The 27,851-nt window shown below is 35.5% G+C and overlaps 2 protein-coding genes across 4 annotated transcripts; one reads left to right on the forward strand and one right to left on the reverse strand.

Annotated features, from left to right (window-relative positions):
• Positions 1 to 4,170: 4,170 nt before the first annotated feature.
• Positions 4,171 to 12,347, reverse strand: LOC117122937 (39S ribosomal protein L19, mitochondrial-like). 3 transcript variants are annotated; one of them, XM_033268715.1, is made up of 5 exons: positions 12,269 to 12,347; positions 8,882 to 9,112; positions 7,941 to 8,075; positions 6,811 to 6,998; positions 4,171 to 5,216 (listed from the first exon to the last, which is right to left on the reverse strand). In XM_033268715.1, the coding sequence occupies exons 1-5, from the start codon at positions 12,330 to 12,332 to the stop codon at positions 4,974 to 4,976; spliced, it is 861 nt and encodes a 286-aa protein (XP_033124606.1). In that variant the 5' UTR covers positions 12,333 to 12,347; the 3' UTR covers positions 4,171 to 4,973. The 3 variants fall into 3 exon arrangements, with proteins under 3 accessions (XP_033124606.1, XP_033124605.1, XP_033124607.1); XM_033268714.1 differs by lacking the exon at positions 12,269 to 12,347 and adding an exon at positions 10,780 to 10,907; XM_033268716.1 differs by lacking the exon at positions 12,269 to 12,347 and adding an exon at positions 10,525 to 10,666.
• A 247-nt stretch (positions 12,348 to 12,594) lies between these two features.
• On the forward strand, positions 12,595 to 27,180 carry LOC117122936 (serine/threonine-protein kinase ppk1-like). The gene is made up of 8 exons (XM_033268712.1): positions 12,595 to 12,756; positions 13,056 to 14,416; positions 15,227 to 15,361; positions 16,414 to 16,647; positions 19,997 to 20,165; positions 22,703 to 22,847; positions 25,020 to 25,139; positions 25,990 to 27,180. Exons 2-8 carry the CDS (start codon positions 13,106 to 13,108, stop codon positions 26,264 to 26,266), a joined length of 2,391 nt encoding a protein of 796 aa, XP_033124603.1. The 5' UTR covers positions 12,595 to 12,756; positions 13,056 to 13,105; the 3' UTR covers positions 26,267 to 27,180.
• The last annotated feature ends 671 nt before the right edge of the window (positions 27,181 to 27,851 follow it).

The following is a 27,851-nucleotide window of genomic DNA, read 5'->3' on the forward strand; positions in this document are numbered from 1 at the left end:
TATGTGTTAATTGTTATTTCATTGTTATCACACTTAGTGGAGTAGCTGGGCGAAAGACTTCCTGCGTAATTCCGTCTGACCTACGAGTGGCCTCATTTAAATCGTGGTTTTCATAAAAATCGCTACACTGTCTATCCCACACCAAGTCAAATCCCTTGCCACTGCGCTAACTCGACCCTCAAAGGAAAGGTGCTATCTTTAAGGTTCATGGGTTGAAATCCTATCGGACTTTAAACCACAACAAAACAACTTCCCTTTACTAAACCTTGTAACAAGATAGGATTCATTCGTAATCCAGTTACATCCTGTATTTATCTTCATGTTGGATGAGAATTAAAAATAAAACACTATAAAAGAACCTGGCATTGCTTACTTCACGGTTTCAATGACAATTATGTGATAATATTGATCATGGTATAAACTCAGATGCTTAATTAATACAGTAACAACAAAGTTAGTAGGGAAGCAGGTCAACTCGGCCCCAAGTCAACTCGGCCACAGTCAACTGGGCACCAAGTCAACTCGGCCACAAGTCAACTCGGCCCCAAGCCAACTCGGCCCCAAGCCAACTCGGCCCCATGTCAACTCGGGGCCCCAAGTCACTGCTCGGCTCCAAGTAGTCAACTCGGCCCCGATTTGCTGTATATTTACGAATTACCAAAAGAAATTTTAATGCAAAGCCAAAATTAAAGCGTTTTAAAGCGTGGCCTTTGCTATTCCTTTTTTATTTACAAGATAATAAAAACAGCATAATAATGACAATACTGATTTTAATATAGGCATGGGCTATTCAATATATATATACTGTCTCTTATACACATCTAGATGTGTATAAGAGACATTACCTGGTTCTATTATACTGGAGTGATTTCCAGTGCTTGTTTGTTCGTCTGGTTCATTTTCCAATGAATAATGCTTTGCATATAGCTGTGGTCTTCTTTTAAACCTATTGCAGTACAATGATATAAATAATTTATAAAGGGCCTATATTAAACCTATAATAAGCAAAGCTAATACATCAACATTTAGCCAAAAATAATATACAAACATAAAAAAAAAAAAAACCTGTCAAATAATTTTCTGAAATCTTAGACCTAGGCCTATATAAAGTAGGCCTTTTTTAAAAACTGTTGTCAAAATTATAATCCAGAGCAACGGTGAGCAAGGGAAGCAGCCCAGACTAGGAAATGCTAAAAATTGGGACGTGACTTCGTTTCCATGGAAACTCATTGGAATTGTCTAGTTTGATTTTCTTTTCAAAGCTGAGGGCAGAACTTAAAATGATTCATGTTCTAACCTGGGATTTGAATGGCCCCCGGTAGCAGGTAGTAGGACATGGTTATCCCTGCCCAGAAGGCAAACAGCTCATTTAAGTATATTAAGACTAATAGAAGCATACGAAATAAAGGAAATTTGACCTTTAATTAAAATGTGGTTAATTCGGACACTTAACAACATTGCCAGACCAAGTTGCATTATTACAAGCACGGAAGGAAATAGTGAAAAATATGAGCTCTAAACCAATAGGCATACGCCTGGTTAACACACTGAAAAACTAAAAGAATGAAGTAATAAATGAAAAATATCGATGGACACGTCATTGAGACAGGCTGGGCTTTTTGTGGCTGATTCAGAAAGCTATACTGGTATACGATGGCGCGTGCATTTCGATACTTGAAGTATTTATTATACTATCTTATCTGATATTAATCAGTGGACCTTTCGGATTCCGGTATATGGTACATAAAATATACTTACAATAGACCTACAGTATACATAAATATGTATGTTATAGGCATACATACTAATACTGTAGACAGCAGAGGGTCCTGGGTTCGATTCCTGAATATAATGTAGTAGATGCCTATATTCAATATTGTAACACAATTTCTAGGAGTTTTCCAAATTTTACTACACCCCCATGTTTACTGCATATCCTCAAAAATATACACACGTTAGATAACTTGTAAATATTTCGTTTTTTGCACATCTTTACATACTGTACATCTTTACACAACGAAATCGCCGAGTCGGACGAATTATTAGTTAATTCATATTTCGGGGGCGCCGAATGACAATGAGACAATCCCACGCGCGTATTCAGACGACCTTAATAATTGTCATGAGGCAAGGTCTTCGTAACTGTGCGGTACCTCTGTAGTGTAAAAAAACAGGACTAGTTTTTCATCAACAGTGAGTGGGAGAAAAAGCACTGAATATGGTCTTTGTATGCATCGCGCCCTCACCACGCATTCGTCATGAGAAGGACATTGTTAAGAACGGAAGCTCGTTGCGGTTTTGTTTTCTTTTATTTCTATAGGCCTATATGCCAAAGCTCATTTTAACATTGTTGGTGCTAAAATCTGTTTTGAAAAAAAAAAAAAATGGAAAAAAAAAAAAAAAGGAAAATTATATTCAACTATAAATAAGTCCATAAGAATGGAAAGTCTCTTTCTGGGTCTCTTATTTTGAATTTATAAATATAACCAGGCCCGTATGCTGCGTTGTGAATGGGGGAGGTCTTTTTCCAGAAAAACGTACCAAACTTGGCTAGGGGGGGGGGGCGACGCCTAGGAGCCCCGGTGGATCCAGCTGGGGAGCTGACGCTCCAGACATTATTAACGCTGTTTCAATGACATTTACCATCTCGTGGGAGGAAAATAAAATTATGAATATGAATTTAAAAAGCTGTGAGCAGGTGTTTTAAATGCAAATATTCTCAGTACTTTTATACCTGTAATTTGATTTGGAATCAGTAAAGCTATACATTCGAATGAATTTCCTATTTAGGTGGAAACTCCCGGACCCTCCCCAGCTTACAGGGACCTGAAGTCATCAGAACGTGAAAGCACAAACGCATTCGTGTCTATTAATTATTATTCAGTGGAGGTGAGAAAAAATATATAGTTATTCTCATTCCTAAATTAACATATTTCCCAAACAATATTATATAATAATTTTTGTGTAAATGTATAGCGGGAGGGGTTGGTATAGTAGTAACAGAAATCAACGCAAGCACTGCATGAGGATTTACTGTACAGCAAGTAGCCTTTTATGTATGTCACTCGACTGTACAGAAAAGGAAGTAATGCAACCAGAAAATGTCAACTTTTTGTAGAATATGAACTTTATATATAAAAATGAATTATATCAATATATCAGGGTATAACTGATATCAATCAGTGGCGGATTCAGGGGGGTTCAAGGGGTTGGGACGAACCCCCTCTGTGAAGAAACGTAACAAAATACAACTTGGTCCTGGCTTACAAAAGGCATGGTTACCTACCTAGATCAGACGAATAAAATAAATAAATTATAAATTATATACTGTACACTGTTTTTGGTTCGCCGTCGTAATAATTTATGTACAAAAATGCGTTCTTAAGGCTTATCGGTTCATCGATCCATGGAAGAAAGACTACATATCTATCTACTCAATGTTGTTGGAATATAATAATATAATATTACCTGTCTTTGATTTTTTTTTCCTGTATGATAGGCATAAAGAATGAGATAAAATTACCTAACCTTTTTTCACAAGGGGGAAAAACTTTGAATTTTGAAGAACTTAAAGGTCATTAAAAGACTCCTCAGAAGTCGGGAAAGCTCATTTCCGGCGATCTAGGAATCAAAATTTTCCCGGACCCCCCTTTCATTTTGGGGGGTTTCTTTTGCAGGCATTTTGAACCCCCTCTTTTAAATCCTCGATCTGCCCCTGTTAATATTTTTGAGGTTTTGTCAACGACATAGGATTCATGGGTACTAACACAAAACTGGTGAATTAACAAGAGCAGCTTCGCTCAGTCGTCTGATTTACCAGGTGGTAGCCACTACACCGACCCCTGTGGTGATCCATAACATTAATGATAAATAATTCCATCGCTGCTCTTTCAGTGAAAATAGCGCAAAGGGACGTTTACGTTGTTTATCGTCGTGCGTGCGATATGGCCAATTCAACTTACCACCAGAAGCACCGCATTTAATATAAGTCTTCTGACTTCCATATTATTATATGGTGTGTTCCAAGTAAATGCAATCAGTATCTAAATCCATACAATACATCACCACCATCACAATAAACAATTGCATAAGGTCATGGTCCAATAAAATGCCATGAAAAAAAAAAAAAAAAACCCAAAAAACAATCCACAATTATATACAGTAATTCATAATTGAAATATTATCATCTTTGTATTTATTATCAACCTTATCAAATATTATTAACTGGACACTCTTTCAATTCTATCTTTAATAACAGCATATGTCAACATTTAATGCCAAATGCTAATAAGCGTCAACCTCATCTTCAGGTATTCATAAAACTAAGTCAAATCATAGCTTTATTTTAAATAATAAAACCAGCACTTAAAAAATGTAAATTTCCTGTTATAATAATTCACTATTTCAGCGAATAGAGTCCAATGAAATCCAAAAGATAAATGCAGGAAATGCGATATTGTGTTGCGATAATTTCTCTGAAAGAATTTGGCGCGGCAGTAATGCACACTGCTTTCTTTAAAGGTCAAAAGTTTAAGTCGGATGCTGGTCACTCCTTCGTGTCTTTGGTGCTCTTTATCCACAATAGGGACACTACGCCACAGGACGGGCAGGCTGTGGACCACGGTATAGAAGAAACTTTTGCTGTTATTATATAAATTGTAATTTGTTAAACGTACAGGAATTGCAAAACTTTTGAAGAGAAGAAACAACCAAGCCGGTATAAAGAACATATATTTGTATTATTACTTCATTAAACACAGTCATTGATTGTAGTAACATTTCCCACTAGCAGGCACTAGTACACCCTGAAATTTACCCTATGGTCCGCCACTGCCTACAGTCAGACAATCAGCGCAGCGTCATCTGGGAATGAACGACCGTTGTACAACGCAATGAGTTTTCAGCTCAATGTAACATTTCAGTTTCAAATCTTTATATGAACAATGTTATTATTATATAATATTTTGAGTCTTTCATGCTCCGGTATTTAAGTTCCGTTCCCTTTTTTCTCGTTCATGTTGTTCTACCTCTCGTTCAATCTGGTTCCTATAATCTTCCGGAAGTTCCCATAATTGTAGCAGGTCATATCGAGTGTGATCCGGCATATGCCATTTTTCCCCTTCCTCCATTCTCTCCTGCGGCACATCGCTGTAATCAATTCCTTGCATCTCCATTCGTTCCCATCGTTTCGTCCAGGGTCTTGGCTTTAATTTCACCTGGAAAACAATAATAATAATTTCATTTCATTTATTTTGTCCTGATAATACACACACACACACACACACACACACACAGACAATATAGGTTTCTTAAAGCGGCCAGACATGATTACCAGAAATATAGACCATTTTCCCAAAATTTGAAATGAAATTTCCGATAACCTGGCAACTACAACTGGGGGGACTTTCAGAGGCCTAGTATATCACTCTACGTATTTACCATTGAATTAAATCAACGATAAAACTAAATTACTAACGAGCACAAATATTTTAAAACGGCAAAAACATGAAATGTTTGTATTAACAACAAGTCTTAAAAAGCTATTTCAATGGTTATATATACAGTAATTGCATTAATTAGCAAGACCGTATCTGCTGCTGCTATAGCAAAAGTCTAGCGGCGCTATATGCTGCGCGGTGCTCTACTTGTACCAGCCAGCTGCTCAGGCTAGGCTGCTGAAGTCCCCCAGTGAGTTGCGAGACGTTGGCGGCGCTGTATCAAAATAAATCCAATAAAATGGTCTATACTGAAATACTTTCCTGTGGCTCTCCAAACATAAAGCAAAAAAAAAATCAAAAAACAAAAATCAAAAAGCATAAAGATAAAACATAAAAAAAAATGGATATAGTTACTCTTACAATTACTATTTAATACATACATTAATTTATATCAAAAGTGTATTAACAGACCAATAAAAAGAAAACATAATCAATACAAATTCACAGATAAGACATTGTCTGTCATTCATTTGTCTGAAGTGTTTCGTTAAGTGGGAAAGAAAAAAATTCACGGTTGTTGAGAAACATTTGTTAATCCTGAAAGGTTAAGAATCCCAAAGTCCAGGAAATAAATTAAAAAACTGTATATTTAACACAGTTAGCTCTTGCAAATTAGTGTTTCAACTTGTCAGTATGGCAAGTATCAATTTTAATAAGAGAGTTAGGGTCAATGTGATTCCAGCCATAAAGACAAAAGAAATAACCAGAAATCTTTTTTTCAAGAGAAACCAATTTTAGTATATCGTATGCTACGCCTCTGGTTATCTCTCTATATCAGAATACCTATCTAAACCTTGATTTCTAGCTACACATACTGTAGTGATTAGCTACATGTCTGTCTCAATATCTACCTACTTTAGAGGGTAACTATTAAACAAGGGTTTTTGGCTACACCTGGATGCCTATCTATACTTGTGTGTCAGGCTATAAAAATCTGAGTCTGCCTAAATCAGGATAACTATCTAAACCTAGATGTCTGGGCTGGGTCACTAGAAGCAGAACTGGGCCCAGTGATGGCTGCTCAGCCAGGGCTTGTTTGAATTGAACTGAATTTACTTACCCTGGGCGTCAGCCAATACCTCAGCTGAAATATCTGCCTACAATTGAACACTTTTCATGTCTGGGTGTTGTCATTACCAAGGTGCCTGTCGAATAATGGACCTCTGTCTACAGCTATGTAACTGCCTACATATTCTCCTAGTTTACAAAACCTTTTACCTTAGTTACTACCTAAAAATAAATGTTACTCCACACCTTGGTGTCTACCTACACCTCTGTGAGGGTTGTTACATTCAATCTTTATCTCATTTACCTTTATATCATTGACTGGAATTGGATGGCCTGGTACGTGCTTTATAGATATCATGTCAGGGTCTACAGTGCTGTATTCGGGTAGTGAATCTCGTAAATATCGCAGGTTAACGTCAGGACGTTTCTCTAGCTTGAGAACTTCAATCCTTCGTATGAGTGGACTGTACAAATCATACATGATTTCAACTCCTAAAAAAAAAATAAATAAACAAAAACAAACAAACAAAAAAAACATTGCAAACAGGAGATTAAAAAAAGAAATGTTTTATTACCATAAAAGTAAAAGGTGTTTTGTTTTGTAAATTGTGCATTCTATTCCTGTAGTTTCTCAGGCAAACAGCCCACAATATTGGTTAATATTATGGTTGACGTGGGCTTATACATGGGAAATCCCTCTACATCAAAAATTGTCCAACTTTATAGAATCAAAAGACAAATTTTCAATGTTATGTCTAATTCAAAGCTAATCTTTGTTACTTCTGAAAATACAGGTTTCCCTCCAATTAAAGACCACCTTTTGGAACGGTGTTTCAGTGGTCTTTAGCTTTGGTCCCTAACTAGAATAATGAAGTAAAAAAAATGTTAACATGGAGTCCCACAGAAAAGCGGTCTTTAATTAGAGGGAGAGCTGCTCCTGTAAAAGTCAGATGAGCTAATTATTCAAATTATTGCCTGGGGGGGGGGGGGGTATGTAAAATCAGATTAAAAGTAGGGATGGATGTGTTTATACCAATGATGGGCTAATAAGCAGGTGGGCAGAGTGTGGCCTGCAGGCCGCATGTGGCTCGACAAGTGATTATTTTGTGGCCCGTGAAAACAAATAAAAAAACCTTTTTGTGGCCCGCCAACTATCTTTGGCTAGAGACGATGTTGCTGACACCGATCATATGTAAAAATTAATATAAAAACTGAGCATAAAGAGGTATAAAAGCAGTGCATAAGGTTGTTGGATGCACACTGGAAATATAAAAGTTTGGGTGTGGCTCTCTGTGTTAAATAAAAAATTCATTTTGGCCCTCCAAACAATTTTTATGCCCACCCATGGGCTCCCGATGAACTCAGGTATTAGTTTATGTATAAATTTGAAAACCTGTTCAGCCTACTGTACAGTATGTGCTTTAATGTTCTTACCTAAACCATCAACCACGTTCCTTAGCATAAATGTATGTCCTAGCCCAAAGCCTTTCCTCTCTAGGCAGATGCCAACAAACCTCTTTTCTTTCCCCTGTGCATATGGATCAGCTGTGGTGACTGCTAAAATACTTCCTGAAAAAAAACCCAATTATTTATTTTCTTTGAATATTTACTTCCTATTTTCATGGTCCTATCCGCAATATTTGGTGTCTCACAAAAAAAAAAGAAAAAAAAGATTAATATCGATAAGGCTGTTGTTAAAAGAACTTTAATGATTTGAAAATTTTAATATAATGATAGCATAATATTTCTTATATGATTGGTTTTCAAATTAAGGCACAAAGATTATTTTGTCACCTTCAAGGGTTAGGTTGCAATGTACAGTTGGAATAGATTAAGAGATACCGGTACAATACAAAAAAAGAAAAAAACATCACTTAGTAAAAATAATTTATAGTATTATAATAATTATTTGCACCATTACCACCAACTTGGAATGTGCTACTTGTTTTGTGGAATTTTAATAACCTTTTTATGTGACTTTATTAACACATGACATATTTTGAAATTGTAATTTAAAAATCTGAGCAGCAATATTAACAAATTAATGATTACTATTATATTACAAAGTTCTAAATCAAGTACCAGTGTTATTAAATTATGATTATGTGCTATTAAGTACATGGGTGCCTTAGCAACAGCATTTCCCCGACAGGTGGTCCATATTTCGCCGATAGATGGGCCAGAGTCCACACCCACCTCAGCCCCACCATGTTTTATTTTTTGCCAACAAAATTTACTGTGGGTCCTTGACAGCTTCGCAGGCCTCCACATGTACTGGGCAGAGGCCCAGACGGCCCACCTGTGGTGCCACCTCTGATTAAGTGATAAAATAACAATCAAACAGGATGGAACTAAAAATATATCGAAGATCTTACCCACGTAGAATTCTGGAATATCAAGGACTAATCGCCTCCTGAAACAATCTTTTCTTTCTAAGAAATCCTGAAGCTTGGATCGTTTTCCAATTGGCGGTAAAAACTCGGGACTGATAAACGTCTCCCTCGCTCCGTACTCGTCCGATTTACGGAGTTTTGAAGCCTCTTCGTCTCCCACGACTTCAACAATTTTACTTTCAAGTGAACTCATGCATCTTACTAGAGAAACACCTAAAACGAAAAGAAAAAAAAAAGTACTGTAATAAAACGTTTATCTTTATTCAGTTTTAAGCCCCAGTAATACACTCCTGAGACGAATGACGGCCCACGACCTACAGCCATAATATCGGAGCTGGTTCCAACAGCACGCTCGTCCTATGGCTCTGGAGGTGAAGCAAGTCTTCTCGGATAAGGACTATTTACTGTAGGCCCAGTGTACATAATAGGCTTATGTGCACTATAAAGAACCCAGTACATCTTTCGAGACGCGTAGGGGGTTACCCTGGTGCGGTGGCGGCTCTAGGATATATTTTCTGGTGGGGGAAGCTAAGATGTCCGACAGGGGGGACTTGAGCTTGTAGGCTCGAGCTGGGAGAAGGGGTTGAGAGGGGGTCCCCCTCCCAAATGAGATTTTTTTTTAAAGAATATCAACCTCTAGATGGCCGAAAATGGCACTCTCAGACTGTGACAGACATGTGTTGGCTTGGTGTGGGCCTATTTTTATATGTTTTATGGTCTGACTGCATGACGAGCTATGTTCACCCCCTGCCACCCCGCTGGCGCTGCCACTGCCCTGGTGTACTGGTCCATCTCACAGCCACTGTGCTCATCCACAACAGTACGAAAATACACCCGGCTGGGCAAACAGGTGGTCTGTACAAGAATGGAAGAAGAACTACTGAGTAATACACCACAAATACCATATCCTTCACAGCAAAACATAATATTAACAGTTATGTCAATGTTAAGTACCACTGTGTAAGGCATATGCAAAAGAACCTGTATTATTCATACATTTCTTAATTTGCAAGGATTTGTTCTTCCTCATTCTGATTTTTAATTGAAATATCTGCGGTACATAAATACAGACAGTGGCATGATCTAGTGGTGCATGGTGGCCTCCCCAAAAAAAGTTGCCCCTCCCCCTACTGGAAATCTTTGAGGCAAACAAATTATTCTCACATACTTAAAGATGACCTTATATACCACTATTATTTTGTTTGGCTGATAGCACCCCACCCCCTATTTAATAATCAAGCCCTCCCACTTCACCTTGGCCACCCCCACCCACCATACTAATTCTATCTCCCATCTCAAGACTTCTCCTAGATGCATCAAATACATCAAATAAGCAGTACTAAATTCTACTACTAGGCCTATATAGCCTAAGTAAGTAACATTTGTTCAAGTTTATACTCATTCAAAGAAAGATACATTCATTCAATAAATTATAGAAAATTATAATTGATATTTTAAAAACCCAAGTAGGCCTATAGACTGTAGGACTAGGCCTAGGCCTATAGGCCTATATACTATAGTCTAGGCCTAAGTATAGTAATAAGGAGTGCAAAAGTCCATCTCAATGTGTTTGGCAAGATGAAATATAGGGGGGGGGGGGGCTGGTTGTTAATCTGTGGTCATACTTGTCGTTCAGGCACTTCTCTGTTGTTCTCAATTAATGGGTCCGGTTCTCCGTCCTCACGAGTACGATCATCTATCTACCACGATGTGTACCTCGCATCGTGAAAGCACTGAGTCTGATGACAGAGCCAGCCTGGGCTTAGCTGCTGCTACAACTGCTATTGTTAAGGAACTTAAGAACAATTGCCTTGGAAAAAAGAAAAAGAAGAAAGGCGTTTTCTTTACAATTAAATGTGTGTGTGTCATATAAGGCATACCTGCTTTATGTCGCCTTAAAGATGGATATAAAGCACGTACAATGCGCTGCATGGGCATCGCCATTTTTTTTTCTTCTTACAATCATGAACCCGTTTGACCTGCTTTTGGACGATTTCATTTTATAAAAGGGGAAATGTCATAATATTTTAATTTTGTGGTTTTTTTTTTAAAACAAATTTATACATATCTAGATTAATAAAACATTCTAATTGATATTTAAAATTTCTATTCGCATTTTGTAAGCTTTATGTACCAGCTATCTTAACCTAATTATAATTCTTAAATGAACAATTTCCTATCACAACTGTGAGATAGCGAAGGGTTGGGGTTGAATCAGGAAAAACATATTAAATAAAACGCTCTTGCCGTGTAATGACATTTCGTTAATTTACATTATTCTTTCAGTTCATCACCACTTATTCAGTAGTTAGTTGTGTTGTCGTTGTTGACAGAGATGTGTATAAGAGACAGTCTCACAGCCACTGTGCTCATCCACAACAGTACGAAAATACACCCGGCTGGGCAAACAGGTGGTCTGTACAAGAATGGAAGAAGAACTACTGAGTAATACACCACAAATACCATATCCTTCACAGCAAAACATAATTTATTAACCGTTATGTCAATGTAAAGTACCACTGTGTAAGGCATATGCAAAAGAACCTGTATTATTCATACGTTTCTTAACTTGCAAGGATTTGTTCTTCCTCATTCTGATTTTTAATTGAAATATCTTGCGGTACATAAATACAGTGCCATGATCTAGTGGTGCATGGTGGCCTCCCCAAAAAAAGTTGCCCCTCCCCCTACTGGAAATCTTTGAGGCAAACAAATTATTCTCACATACTTAAAAATGACCTTATATACCACTATTTGTTTGGCAGATAGCACCCCACCCCGTATTTAATAATCAAGCCCTCCAACTTCACCTTGGCCACCCCCACCCACCATACTAATTCTATCCCCCATTTCAAGACTCCTCCTAGATGCCACTAAATACAGCAAGTAAGCAGTACTAAATAGTACTACTAGGCCTATAGCCTACTACGTAACATTTGTTCAAGTTTATACTCATTCAAAGAAAGATACATTCATTCAATAAATTCTAGAAAATTATAATTGATATTTTAAAAACTCAAGTAGGCCTATAGTAATAAGGAGTGCAATAGTCCATCTCAATGTGTTTAGCAAGATGAAATATAGGGGGGGGGGGTTGTTAATCTGTGGTCATACTTGTCGTTCAGGCACTTCTCTGTTGTTCTCAATTAATGGGTCCGGTTCTCCGTCCTCACGAGTACGATCATCTATCTACCACGATGTGTACCTCGCATCGTGAAAGCACTGAGTCTGATGACAGAGCCAGCCTGGGCTTAGCTGCTGCTACAACTGCTATTGTTAAGGAACTTAAGAACAATTGCCTTGGAAAAAAGAAAAAGAAGAAAGGCGTTTTCTTTACAATTAAATGTGTGTGTGTCATATAAGGCATACCTGCTTTATGTCGCCTTAAAGATGGATATAAAGCACGTACAATGCGCTGCATGGGCATCGCCATTTTTTTTTCTTCTTACAATCATGAACCCGTTTGACCTGCTTTTGGACGATTTCATTTTATAAAAGGGGAAATGTCATAATATTTTAATTTTGTGGTTTTTTTTTTAAAACAAATTTATACATATCTAGATTAATAAAACATTCTAATTGATATTTAAAATTTCTATTCGCATTTTGTAAGCTTTATGTACCAGCTATCTTAACCTAATTATAATTCTTAAATGAACAATTTCCTATCACAACTGTGAGATAGCGAAGGGTTGGGGTTGAATCAGGAAAAACATATTAAATAAAACGCTCTTGCCGTGTAATGACATTTCGTTAATTTACATTATTCTTTCAGTTCATCACCACTTATTCAGTAGTTAGTTGTGTTGTCGTTGTTGACAGCATTAGTGTTTACTTCGATGATGTTCATTTGAAATGTAAGTTGATATTTCATTTATTTTATTTTTTGAAAAACGTTCAAAATCCGTATTGATCGTAAAGCAAAATCAGAAAGGTACCACAACAATTGTTCACACCACGACCGTTGGCATGGTGTTTGGTGGGAGAAGGGAGTGTAACTAACTTGTAACTGAGGCAAGCCGCCTAGGCATTTCGGCGTAATACCTAATGCCCAACAGCCTAGGCCCATATATTTGTATACCATATTAATAATCTACATGTACATAGGCCTAGTAAATGCTGTAACATTTAATTCTTTCTAAAATTTTTATTAAAGTATGATGCTAAGGTGACCTGTCCTTATCTACTTTGCAACATCCCAGAAACATGAAGAGATCAGCCGGAGGGAGTCATCAAGAACCGCTCTCTCGCAGGCGGCGTTCTCAACAATCTGTGACTAACAACAGCGCAGTATCCTACCATCATGATCACGACCATTTACCGCCATTCAGACCAGCGTTGATTCGTGCCTTGTCAAACCCTACAGATTCTTCAGAGACCAACTCACCGATGATCGCACCATCCAATCACCTGCACCAGCATTTTCTGATGAGCCCATGTCATTCCCCATCATCGCCACTACACACACACTTTTTCCCAGGTGGTATACACTACAACCAGACAACAGGACACCATCACAATTCGACTAGCTTTATTCCAGTTCAGAGACAACCACCTCTATCCGTGCCTAATTTAAACCCTTCACCAACCGCAGGAACCATGCTAATCCCAGTGTCGGGCCCAGCTGGAGGGTCACATTCATCCGCTGCATGCAGGAGTAATTCTCACTTAGCTAATTTGCATATACCTCGTCGACTGTCTCACTCGGGTAGACCGCAATCACCTTTATATTCCCCTATTCCTGCCCCGAGTCCTACAATGAGCCCAGCGATTCCTCAGAACGGTATCTTCTTCGGAAGTACAAACCCTGCGATTGCAGTAAACAAGACCATTCCTGTAAGAAGTATGACACCAACGCGTAGAGCATCTTTCTCTGACCTCTCTAGCAAGCCAAGTGCAATGACTGATGAAAACCCTTTCTACCATATTGCAAGAGGTTTACCGGTGGTACATAGATCCACACTTCCAGTGCACTGTCAGAACAAATTCCGATCTATGAACGATGCATCGTTGAACCACAATGAAGTACCATCAACCAGTAGGTCCAGATTACCTCACCAGTTGAGGGAGCAAAGTTCCAGTAGCCACGAAGCTCATTCAGCTGCAAGACCCACTGGTGCAACAGTTCCTGATGTCAATCATCTACATCATCCATCAAGTTCCAGGGCAACACGCAGAACCAGGTCGCATTCCCTTTCGTTAGCTATGCTCTACAATCAAACCAACCTATCTGAGGAAGATACACATAATTTAACCATGTCACAAGGAGCTTCGGCGTTACAAGTATCATTTAGCAAAACGCCAAAGTCTTCCTCAAGTGTTTGTCCACCTTCTGAAAGTGCCTCAACAACACAATGCCCTCTAGAACAATTAGAGGATGACACATCGAATCCTTTCAAAACTGTTCGCAAAGCTGGGCCCTATTTGTTAGGCCCGAGATTGGGGTCATCACCAGTTAAAAGTATTGTTCAGTGCCTGGCCCGAAAGCAAGGATCCAGGGATTTTTATTGCATTAAGGTAAGAAGAATTCTGAATACTTTTCATACGTCCAGTTTTTTTTTTCACCATTCTATAGATAAGATTATAAAGTTTATAACATTTATAAAATTATTATTGTACAGTACTGTATGTACACTCATTCATGTTTGTTATGTTATTAGATACCATCGTAAATAATTTTGTACATAATGCAATGCAGTGGACTTGTGATTTATAAATGTTATTATTATTATTATTATTATTATTATTATTATCATTATTTTCATTATTATTATTATTATTATTATTATTATTACTATTATTATTATACTCATTGTATCATTAATGTTATGTTATTAGATACCATAAATAATTCTGTACATAATGCAGTGCAGTGGACTTGTGATTTATAATTATTATTATTATTAATATTATTATTTAATAATTGTTATTAATATTATTATTATATTAAAGCTAAATCTGATTGAAGATTTTAATGTAAAATGATGTTGATTAAAGTACAGTAAATGTGAACATTTAATGTAATTACATGATGTTATTATTTTAATTTATATTTTTACAGTGTACTTACTGTCCCATATTGCTACAATAATTTATTAATTTACCATTCTAAAGAATAATTGCAGATTTTAATTGTTCAATTCAATTTATTGACACTTCAAAAGACTACAATAATATGCATAAAACGGATACTGCACTCTTACATATATACTGTACAGTACACGCACCAAAAAAAAATAAAAATGATTTGAGATGGCAATTTGAATAAATAAATACAAAATATTCAGGATGGTAAGAATAATTTATGTCATTGATAATGATTCACAGATTTTGACAATATCTAACACCAAAGAAACAAGTGACGATGAGAGACAAGGCAAGATGCTACTCCATACGGAATATTCCCTATTGTCTCTGTTGCACAATCAGGAAGGAGTAGTGCATCACCACGGCCTTTTCCAAGTGAGTATCCGTCTATTTCCAGGCTGATTCATCTTCCCTGTGGGCTCGGAACCAGAGGTGACCTTTCTCTTGACCCCTTTGTGTCTATTTTATGTATACAATATTACAATAGGTACTGTATTTCCTTTCTATACTGTGAAACAAAAATTTGTACTGTACTCACTTGCATATGTATATAAGTATATATAGGTATATTTATATATTATATATCAAGTGATTAATATGGGGTTTTTTTTTTCAATTCTTTATCTAACAGCAATCATATACTGTATAAAGTGATACTTAACATAGTAAAATTTAATAACAATTTTGTTGAAGAAAACCAAACCAACATCAGTATGTTATTCTCCACATTGCAAGCTTTAAAATGATGGGTCACTTACTGAAATCTACTTACTATTGCTAAAGTTGTGTTAATAATAATAATATTTATTTGGCATCAAAAAGACATGTTACAGTATTGCCAGGAAAGAGAATGGGCATAAACCCGAACAAGAAAAACTTGCACTCTTATCCAGCATCTTAACTACAAATTAACAGCTCAAATTAAAAACATCAAATTAACAAAAAAAAAAAAAATTAAAAAATTAAAAAAATTAAAAAAAAATTTAAAAAATTACCTTCAACCAATCAACTGCAAAAACAGTAACAAACAACAGAAATTAACAAAGAAAATGTAAAGAGGGGAAAAACAAAAAGCAACAAAAAAAAGGATATTATTGATCCATAAACAATCAACTAATACATTGAAAGGAAGTGTTTTGTAAGGGCTGATCTGAAACTTCCAATTGATGTTGATTGTTGAATATCCACAGGAATTTCTTCCCATATTCTTGGAAATGCAACAAATGCAGAATTTATGAGTAAAAATAGTGCTACGGCTTATTTGTACTGAAGTATACAATACTGTCACATTTTTATGCTAATTACTCTAATTACTCAGTTTAGTAATTAGCGACGGTACGTTGGTGATGGAATGTCAAGCCTCATATACTGTAGTATATTTTTAATGTGAGCCGCACTTATCTAAATTTTTTTTTTTTTTTTTTTAGGACAAAGCCTTTGTACCAAAGCATGCGGATTCAACTAGGAGTAAGAAGTTAGTAGGAAGTTACAAACAACGCTTATGTCTCGTTCTCGATTGCTTAGTAGCTCACGATTTTAGCACAACAACTTCTCAGTACATCAACCTTCAGCACTATGTTATACGGGAAAAGAAACTCTGCGAGAGAGAAACAATTGCCATATTTTATGATATTGTGCGTATCGTTGAAAGTCTTCATAAGGTATGGGAAAAAACAGTTTTTGTTAATTTTACAATTATATGATAAAAAATGTTAATCCAATCTGGAGTGATACATCGTTGTGAGAGAGCATGAAGGAGGGCGATTTCTTTAAAAACAACTCTAGAATATCTTTTTGCACAAAGTACTGTGATATCATACTTATAGCTTCATGTTTTTTGTCCAGAGTCCAGAGGTTAAAAACAAATGATTAGTACTGAATTGAACTAATAAAAAATAAAATAAAATAATACTAAATGTAAAATACAGTACAACTTTTTTTTATCTATAAACATGGCAATTGGTAATGTAATCTCAAATTAATGCCTATGTAATTTTAATATGAGAAGTCGTTTTAAAACGAAAAAGAAACCTGTATAGAAGTTTGCAGCCGCAGCGGCAGGAACCTACAGTAGCTCATTCATCTTTACGATTAAACGCAGAGTCGGAACCCAATATTACATAACAACATGACTCAGGCGCGTTTGGCAAGCGTTAATTTACTTTTTAGTACAGCAACTTTCCTTTTTGTTCCAGCCTGTTTATCACGGAGACACACCTTGCGCATATCTTAACGGCTTTGTCTAAATTAATGAACGTGTACAGAATGATGAATTTGCATATCTAAACACTTCATTCACGTTTCAGGAAATGCACGCCATCAAACAATATTCCAAAAGTACACCTATAATATGATGTTTGTTTCCTTGTTGCATTTCTGCGTGATATATTTTCAGAGTTATAATCCAATCTGGTCGCACACATGTAAACTTTGTTCTTAATTTGTATGTTTCAAGTAGAAATTCTTTGTACACTGTTTAGCCGAGATATTTTCAGAATTATTGAGTTCAAAAAATAACTTTAATAAACTCACAACATTACAGCAACCACTTTTATCAAATAATAATAATAATAATAATAATAATAATAATATAATAATAATAATAATAGTGACAATAAAAATAATTATTATTTAATATAAAAATGACGCTAAAAAGAAAAGATCGACGTTTTGACTCCTTCATGGTGTCATTTTCAAGATCAAATAATGAAACTTGAATATACAGCAACTATAATCAATAGAAAAAAGCTAATCTACAATGTCAAAGTTTATAACAGTGGGATATTAATAATAATAATAATTAAAATAATACTCTGATGGTCATCCTTTGCTTTGAAATATACTTACCATTCCTTTCCATTTCCTTCCAGTTAGGTTGAGTTTTTTACCTTTCTTGTAACTATTATCCATATATTATCCCTTGAATGTCTATTTTCATTTTTAATATTTGTTTCATTCTGATGGTCATCCTTTCCTTGAAATATACTTACCATTATTCCTTTACTTTTCCTTTCCAGATAAGTTGACTTTTTTACCTTTCTTGTACTTTCTATCTCTTTATTATCCCTTGAATATCTATTTTCTTTTTAATATCTGTTTCATTTCATTTCCTCCTTGTTTCATAATGCCTTTTAGTTTCTTTTCATTTTCCTTTCTACCTTTTCCTTTGTTTTCTTTCTTCTTTTCTGATTTCTCTTCATTTCTTCTTTCTTACATTATAATCCATGGCATGGACATGTTGGCCAATGTTGGGATGCGGAGGAAATGCAAATAAAGTATGGCAGCATGTTTATCTTTAGGGATGCGAGAAAGATTGGGAAATATGTGCAACATTATAATCCATGGGATGGACATTTGGCCATACTACCAAATACTTTGTAGGAAGTGCCATAAAATTGTGGCGGTGTTACTGAACTACCAAGCAAAAAAGTTAATTTCCTGATTTATTTAACAAACCACAGTCCACATTTTATGCAGATATGTTTATTTAATTTTTCATACATTTATTTAAGCACATATAATCCCTTTCTTAGTATAAATTATATATGAATGCTTATTAGACTATGGGAATGTAGAGCTGTGCTTGTTTTTTTATGAGATGAATATTTTATAATGAATACAAATTTATATTTTGTATTTTGTTCACATCATACATCATATTTGATGCTGAATTGCTATCTTATGTCTTAAAATACAATCCAAATGAAATGAAAGTTAAGCTGGAAAGTTTGTATATAATTTCAATCCAGTAAAGTGGTATGCGAGAATATTTCCATGCCCGACATACACACTTCCTTTCGCATAAACATTTGAAGGTGTTTACAACATAAACCAAACATGTTCTGATGTGAGTTCATCGTATGTCACTCAATTTAACAGCCCATGTAGAGATGTCTAAATGAGAAAAGATTGAAGTTCCTTGAATTGAGAATTCGCAGCTTCCTCATGGTCCCTTAGTCATGACTTTTACACATGTGAATACAATTTGTATGTGTACACTGGAAGTGCATATTTATTTTAAGCATGATTTTTCCCGTTTTTTTTTTTTTTTTTTTTTTTTTTTTTTTTATCTACAGTAATAAGAGATATATTACTATTATAATACTCACTCTACATAGAATAATTTGTTTGCTTTCTAGAGCAGACTTTAGATTTTAATTCCAACTTTTTGATGAATTGTTCATTAATGTATAAAAAAAAATAACCCAAAAGATTTGTAGATTGTAATAATTTAGAAGAAATAAATGGTGATGACTGGGATCATAATTATGGTCAGGGGCAACCTATGAGCCTACACCTATGAACTCTCACTAGGCAGTAGCCCGGGGATTTTACAGTAATCCGCATATGTTTGGCTCGACTACAGGCACTCATAACACTTTGAAACCATAGGTTCCAAAATTGAATGAGCTGGCACAATGTATAAAATAAAATACAAGAAAATAAGCCCTTAAAACTTAAAAAACATTAGAACGAATAGCAGTGTTGCTCTTGTAACCCACTAGGGGCCTACGTGTCTCCTAGTCTAGTAGAGCTACAGGAGTACAGTACATCGCAGGGCTCCTGTACCCGTTGTTATGCAATGCATATGGTTTTATGGTGGTTTTATCGTGGATGCTTGTGCTGTAGTGTTGATGCGTCGGTAAAAATATAACAATAATATTAAAATGCTGAAGATGGAGATTGGTGTAATGGGTTAATATGGTAGTAATGGAAAGTGGTAATTAAAGTTGTTGAAGTTAGTAAATTGGTGAATCAATTATTGAATATTTTTTTTTCATATCATATGCAGAAGAACATTGTGCATCGTGACCTCAATACATTTGGAATTTATTGTAGAAGTTTGTGCTGTAGTGTTGATGATACTTCAGTAAAAAATAACAGTAATGTTAAAATGCTGAAGATGGAGATTGGTGTAATGGGTTAATATGGTAGTAACGAAAAGTGGTGGTTGAAGTTAGTAAATTGGTGAATCAATTATTGAATATTTTTTTCCCGCATCATATGCAGAAGAACATTGTGCATCGTGACCTCAAGCTTGGCAATATGGTTCTAAACAAGAAAACCCACCGAATTACGTTAACAAACTTTTGTCTCGGAAAACACCTTGTATCTGAGAAAGACCTGTTAAAGGATCAGCGTGGAAGTCCAGCTTACATCAGCCCAGATGTCCTTAGTGGTGAGTCCCTATAAATAATGATAATTAATAATATTCCAGTATGTATTTTTCATTCACATGTGTTTATGGTGTAAAGCTACTGTATATCCGCACTATCAAGGCTATGTTCACACTTGGAGATAGGCGCGGACTTGAGTTAAGCCTGGCTCAACGTAAAGCCCGGCTTAACTTTGCCGGGCGTTCAGACTAGCGGGATTAGCCAGGCGCGAGAATTTGCATATTAATGAACCGTAACTAGGAAACGTGATTGCATGCTGATTGGTCAGTTTGTTACCCAAGGTCAACGCAAGACCCCACGGAGATTAAAGCCCGGTGGCTCGACAGGCCTAGTTACTATAGGAACACAGCCCGGCTTGAGGTTAAGCCACCTAGTTCAGACTAGTAGGTGGATAAATCCGGTGAGTTAAGCCGGTTTTATCCACCTAGTTTGAACTAGGCCCAAATGTGACAAATAAATGTGATATGCAATGGTATGCATATCATCATGGCCATATGGGGACATCACACACATTTGTCACATAGAATGTTATAGTGTGGATAGGGCATATTGCACAGCTTTGTATTAGCTATTTTACATATTGTTGGGTTTTTGAATAAATTTTAAAAAAATTGATTTAGAGTATAACAGGATACAATATCTGTATTAACACAACAATTGTAAAATGATGCACCCATCAAAACCTTTTCCAGTTGTTGCATACAGATCTGTATACATTTAGAACTTCAAATGCACTACAGATGCTTGTAAAAAACACAAATTAATTCAAAAGTAATATTATAAATATAAAATGTGGTTAAATAATTTTAAAAATAATGGTTTCAGTTTATATTATTAAAGTCTAAACTAACAACCAACAATTCAATGAACAACCAACATGGGCAAAATACCTACAAACAAAGAAAAAACAAAAAACATTCATATGGTGCAAATTCACATTTTTGATTGGTGCCATATATTTCTGCAATTGGGAATTGGCAAATATATTTACTATGTAATTGTTATTAAAAAGATAATAATAAAGTTATAAATAATAGAAATGTTAATTTTATCGAATGCACTAAAAAACTATTATAGTTAATAATTATGTTATGAGAATAAACTTCTTTGAGGTTATAATAATATCATAAGAGAATTATGTTATTTCAATGATGAATGTTATAGGCGTAATAATATTTATGTAATTAACAAAAACGAACAATAACAATATGTGAGATAATGAATCATAAATTAAACTTTTGTGTTATCTTATTGTCCGTACCACTCATAGAAGAAGTCACAAATGATGCAACGTTGTTGAAAGCTGCACTTTTTAATCAATTGTTCATTAATAGAACATTGATCAGAAGCATGAAGCAATGGTTTTGTTTTTGCATGGAAAACAAAAAAAATCTCTCAGTAATTGACGCAATTCTGTAGTAGTTACAAATCTGGATGGTTTCTATTGCATATAAATGCCTTGTAGCCTACTGAACCTAAGTTTTTATTATCTAATTTTCGATCTGAGTTTACTTTCAACAGGCAACCATCTTAATGACAATACACACATTAAAACACAGTTGCTGTGGAGTGCGAGTTTCTCAAAGGCCATGTTCTCACACAGCAGCTAACAGTTAGCAGGATCCAGATCCTGCTAACCGTTAGCTGCCGTGCGTCCATACGAGAAGATTCCGATCCAGATACCAGGAATATGATGATCAAATCACTGGCCAATAAGAAACTAGAAATTGTAAACCCGTACGTGTGATTGGTTGATGATAGAAACACGCTCAACTTGCTAACCGATAGTGCTTGCTAACTGTTAGCGGTAACTGATCAGGCGTACTCACACGGGTGCTAACGGTTAGCGCTAACAGTTAGCTCCAGGCTATACACTTTAATGAGATCCTCAACCAATGTTCGTACTAGGATTAGTGTGGATAAACTGGATATAAGTTACTGTGGAAAAGAGTATAGAAAGAGAAGGGCATAAAATAATCCATTTTGTAAATGCATCACTCCCTTGTTACATCGTTGGCATACAAGTGCGCCCGATGTGCTCTAGTTTACAGGAAGTGCATCCGCTTCAACGACAGTATATAAAAAAAAGTATTATGGAAAACGGATAAACTTAAACTGTGAGTGGCAGGTGTACAGGTAGTACTGGGTACCATACTTGTGCGAATAAGCGCCCCGTTTGAATAAACGCCCCTCTCGAATAAGCATAATATAAACATGTATTACGAAAATAACGTGAAAATTTCCTTAAGCGCCCGGTTTGAATAAGCGCCCCATCTAATTTGAATAAACGCCCCCTCAATAATTCAATCAATTCTGGACTGTGGATGTTGGCATGATTTGAGGTGTGGAGTGGAATCACATTCTCCTTTAGTCAATATCAAAATGAGAATATTTATCTTGGACAGATGAGAGCTCTCATCTCAGCAGTGGGCGTAACATTCATTACACTAACAACGAGCGTACTGTGCTCTCTTCTCTTACTACACTCTACCTGTTTTAAACTGTATAAATGATTTAAATTTTTTTTTTTTGTGTACAGGTAAACCATACCTGGGTAAGCCAAGTGACATGTGGGCCCTGGGTGTCGTTCTATTCACGATGCTATTTGGTCAGTTTCCATTCTACGATATTGTTCCAGATGAGTTATTCCGCAAAATCAAGGCAGCCGAGTTCACAATCCCAAAGTAAGACCAATAATTTTTTGTACGATTAAAGATAACTTATGAGAGTCTAAAGACTATTTGCAATAGGTTGGAAAAGTTTATCTGGTTTGAATATATTGTAAATCAAAATTAGTTTTTTACTAAACCATAACAATATTATACATACTTGCGATGTTTCGAGTGCTTTCAGTTACACTTCATCAGGCAATGAACTGTTGATAGTATCAGTTCCGACCTCTACAATTTCCAATATGGTATTTTTGGTGACTTGGGCAGTTCTGTACCAGAGTGTAAATTTTACTTAACTGACATGTCAGACCAGGGCCAGGAATATGCACATCTGTAACATACAGACACACATGTTGTCCCACTAATGCATGTGATTGAGTATGTTTTAACAATGTCATTTCCACATAGGACCCTGGAGGTATATTTTATACCTCCATGATAGGACCAGCAGCTTAAAAATTTGCACTTCATCCCTACACCTGAAACACAGGGAGACACCTAAATCGCCCTCAATATGTGTGTATACTGTAGTACTACATTCGCTTCAGGATATGTGAATAGGCTTATCTTCTATCTCTCTTTCTCTTTTCAAATTTAAAAGTATCTTAATTTGTGTCTTCCCTTTCTAAATGCTTTCAAGTTGAGAATTCATAGTCTATATTATTTCCCATGAAAATAAAGCTCAAAGTTAAGTAAAACAGGAGGTCTTAAGTACTCTATTAACATTTTAAAGAATTTAGCCATTACCATAAGGAAAGCCTTAATGACCTTCAACTATTTCTTTGCAACTAGTGTATAAGTACAGTATATTATAATAATTAATAATTAATTTTCTTGACTCGCTACTTGAGATATCTCTTATTGGGAAATGTGAAGGACGCAATAGAAAGTACATTTAATCAGAGATTTGAAATTTAGTTTCCTCTAAAAAAAACTGGAAAAGCTGTTTTATGCTGCGCAGTAAAAGTGTAACCTTCCCGCAGTTTGGTTTTTCTCAGAGAATTGATAAATAGTAGCCTAAATTACCTGATTAGTTAAATATTAATTATGCAAATGAGCAATTAGCATATTCACACAAGTACCAAAAACAATAGTCTTCTTATTACCATCTTGCATCTTGTATTCAAGAGCAGCACTTAAATGAAATGGTGCCAGTTAAATACATACCATCAAAGGAAGTTGGGTATGTATTTCAGGGGTCCCAAGTGTCCTGGAAGTCGCGGGAATCTCCTGGAAATTGGGACGGCCTCCTCCCGCACTCCTGCAAGCAAGCAAAACTTCATAATATTTGCATGTTTTTAATACTTTATTATCTATTGTCTCACAAATTCTCATTTAACCAGATCTCCCAGAAAAGACTTCTTTCAACTTGGGACCCTGGTACTCTTACAGTATTATTAGCTGTGCCAATTTTATTCAAAATACTGTACGATAGAATATATCTATAGTACATTTTAAAGTGCTTTAAATTCAAGAGAAGTACCCAAGAGAAAAAAAAAATGTTCGATGTGGCACTTAATTGCTAAATTAGATCAATTAGGATATAATTAAATTTATTATTAAAAGTGAAATTAAATTAAAGCTAATTTTAGCTGAAATTAAGTCATGTATTATAGGACCTGATGATCTGTATGCCTACATTAATTCTCCCCAGGTTATTACCGTTTCTAGTCACTGTCTGTTGATCTTAAAATATGATAGTTCCGGCTAAGTAACCAAATTTATTGAATCACGTAACCATAAGCTGTAATTCATCAATAGGGAATTGATGACCAACCATCCTTTGTTATTATCAGAAAACAAATAGAAAATTTCATCTGATTAGATGACTCACATACAGCCATCCTCAAGCACTCATTATTCCATCAAATGTTGTTACTCCACCTGTTGGTTTCAAATTGCGAAAAATCTGTCTGCATATGTACATGTCCACTTAACACATAATTTATACAATTAAGAAAGACAGTCATTAATAATTTAATCTTTACAACAAAGACGATAGGTGTCTGGCTCAGGTAGAGGATGGTCTAGTGACCCATATTTGACCTAATTAATTATGCATCTATTGTCACCATATTTTTGGTTAACTTTCCGGATGCTTTGAATGCATTGAAGTGAAAAATCATCATTATGTTTTTGTTAACACATGAGCACAGTATCATAACGAATAATTTATACTTACAGTGACGGGCGTGTGTCTGAGAGTAATTGTGCGTTGATCCGTGGTCTGTTGGTTCTTGATCCAGCGAGGAGGCTCACCGCATCACAGGTTCTTGACGCTTTGTCAAACACGCTATCAGTATGGTAAGATAATGCAATCACAGATATTCTTATTTTATTTACAGTAATTATATTTTTTACCATGTGATATATAAAAAATATATCACACCATGTGATATATAAAAAATATATCACACGGTAGTATTTACTGTATATTTAATATTTGTCACATATTAAAATATTTTTTTTTGTATGTCTAAAATGTAATAAACCTCAAATTATACCATTACCAATTATACTATACATGCAGAGTATTATTTTGGACACTTTATGCTTTAACACTAAGTCTTAAGGGGAAATGCACAGACATGCTTCATTTATCTCATGTCCTTTCAATCAAAAGGCAATTTCTCACCACTGCATGCCTAAGCAAATTTTCGAGATCTTCCCGAAAGCATTTGTAAATGACTAGCTCGCCCAGTAATTGTATTCTCCCCTTAAGGGGCTCTTTGTGTCTGAGCTAACTGGTAAACCGGTACCAGCTATCTCTTGTCTGTCCACAGCATGGGCTATATGAACCAGTACACTGGGGTAACCCCCTGCTTATCTCTAAAGATGTACTGGGTTCTTTAGAGTGCACACGAGCCATTGTGTACACTAGGCCTTATCTGAGAAGACCTTTTTTCACCACCAGAATCATAGGCAAGCTTACCGTTCGAACAGCGATGGTATTATCGCTGTAGGTTGTGGCGTCCGTGCCTTAAACGCTCGGCCATCCAACTCGCCAAATCAGACTCTGGTATGTAAAAATGGACATAAAATGTGTGTGGAGAGGGGGTGGGTGGGCTTATATTCAAGGATTTATAGCCCTGGGGAATTTGTGAGAAAATTTTTTAAGGTTTGGACACCAAAGATTTATTTTATTTTGTTTTAGGAACAGCATGAGATCACAGGGAGATGCACTCCAAGTAGTTCCTGATATTGATGACATTGAAGAGTTAGACAAGGAAGAGACGCAAGCCTCCATTAGCGAACTTGAAACCAAACTCAAAGAGTCCGAAAGAACGATGAAAACAGAACAGAAAACCGCCGTTGCTGTGCGGAAGATTGCCTCGCACATCACTATGCCACAGATCAGACGAGTTGAAGAAGATGCTCGACCTCTGACCCAAGCAGAAATGCTTAATCACCGACACATCATTTCTCAGTAAATAAATGGCTCTGAAATAGTTTTACGAAGTATATGTATAAAAAATATAGTATATGAAGGATAATATAATTATGACAACTTCCCATTCACTTCAAAAGCAACATGAACTTCTCTATGAATTATTTAATGTAAGGGATGGTGACTCATTCCTGGCTTTAGTAGGAAGAATTATATGGTAACTTATAAAATAATAATAAACATAATTTAATATAACAATATGATAAATTATCATCAATTTATAAAAAGGCTATTGAAACACCAGAATGACCCATTAACATTTAAATTAAATTTTTTTTTTTATTTTATTACCTAAAGGAAAACTAATTTTAAAATAAAATTTAATAAGGCTTGTGTAAGGCTCTCAAAAAAAGGTAAGAAAGTAAATACGGTAGTTAATAAAAACAATTGCATTTATATATTCCATATATAATAATAATTTTAAAGAATAAAAGTGTTTGATAAATTTCTTTATCAAATGGCATGGATATTATATTAATTTGGCACGTGCATGCACCTCTAATCATGATTTATGCACAGAGAGCTTTACACCTGTGCCAAGCAACTGACATACACCCATCAAAATATTTGAATTTTCTTAGTATTTGTACCAATTTCATTTAAAACCATCATGTGTATGTTGTGGCTGTTCATAAGCACTTCACGTTTATGAAAGTATATTTTTGAAATTATGATCATGTATTTGTTTATTTCTAATTCTTATTCAGTGCTATCCATCATGGTTACTAATATCATCTTTACTTTATTATATATTGTATTCTTTTAAAAATTGTTTCCGAAATAATATCTGAAATATGTTTAATCATAGAATAAAACAATGAAACAATTCTTATATAAACATATCAGCTGATCTGAAAGCATTTAAACTTTTCAACAATTAAAAATAACATTAACTAATATTTTATATTTGTAATTTCATAGATTGGTAGTCGTAGCACATATCGTTGCATGAGACATATCTTCACATATCAGTTAAAAATGTACACAATTTTTTTGATAAGTTTGTCGACTAACATTGAAGTTAGTCGTATTTTTATACATTTTTATACTATTGGCTAGGTAGGTGCACAGATATCTGGCTAGGTATGTAGACAACTTTCTGGCTAGACAAATTAAGGTTAATCTGGCTAGTTATACACTTGTTATGTGAAGAAACTATTAGCTATTTATCTGAACAAACTTCAGTAAGGTATGTGCACAAAATTTGGTTAGGTGTGTGCACAAACTTCTGTCTAGGCATGGGCACAAATTTCTGGACTTCCGGCGAGTTACCAGCACACACGTTCAGCTCGGAGTGTGCGTATACAGATAACGTTATACATGCTTTTAAAAGAAATAGGATGGTGGTTTTGCTCATTGGTTTCAATTGGTAGATATTAAAAGGAAGTTTAGACTTCAAAGCCGGAGGTTTGCGACAACGCTTATCTAGCTCTCGCAGCATCCTTTAGCGATTCTCAAGCGCTGACCACTTCCTACTATCACATCATGATAAGAAGTATTGTGCCTCACTACATAGACAGACCTGGAAATCTGGTCAGGAATTTTTAATTATTCTTCAGTTTAAGATG

The sequence above is a fragment of the Anneissia japonica genome, unplaced genomic scaffold (genome assembly GCF_011630105.1).
Source record: "Anneissia japonica isolate Jap-2015-1 unplaced genomic scaffold, ASM1163010v1 scaffold288071_len251177_cov169, whole genome shotgun sequence".
Taxonomy (NCBI): Eukaryota; Metazoa; Echinodermata; class Crinoidea; order Comatulida; family Comatulidae; genus Anneissia; species Anneissia japonica.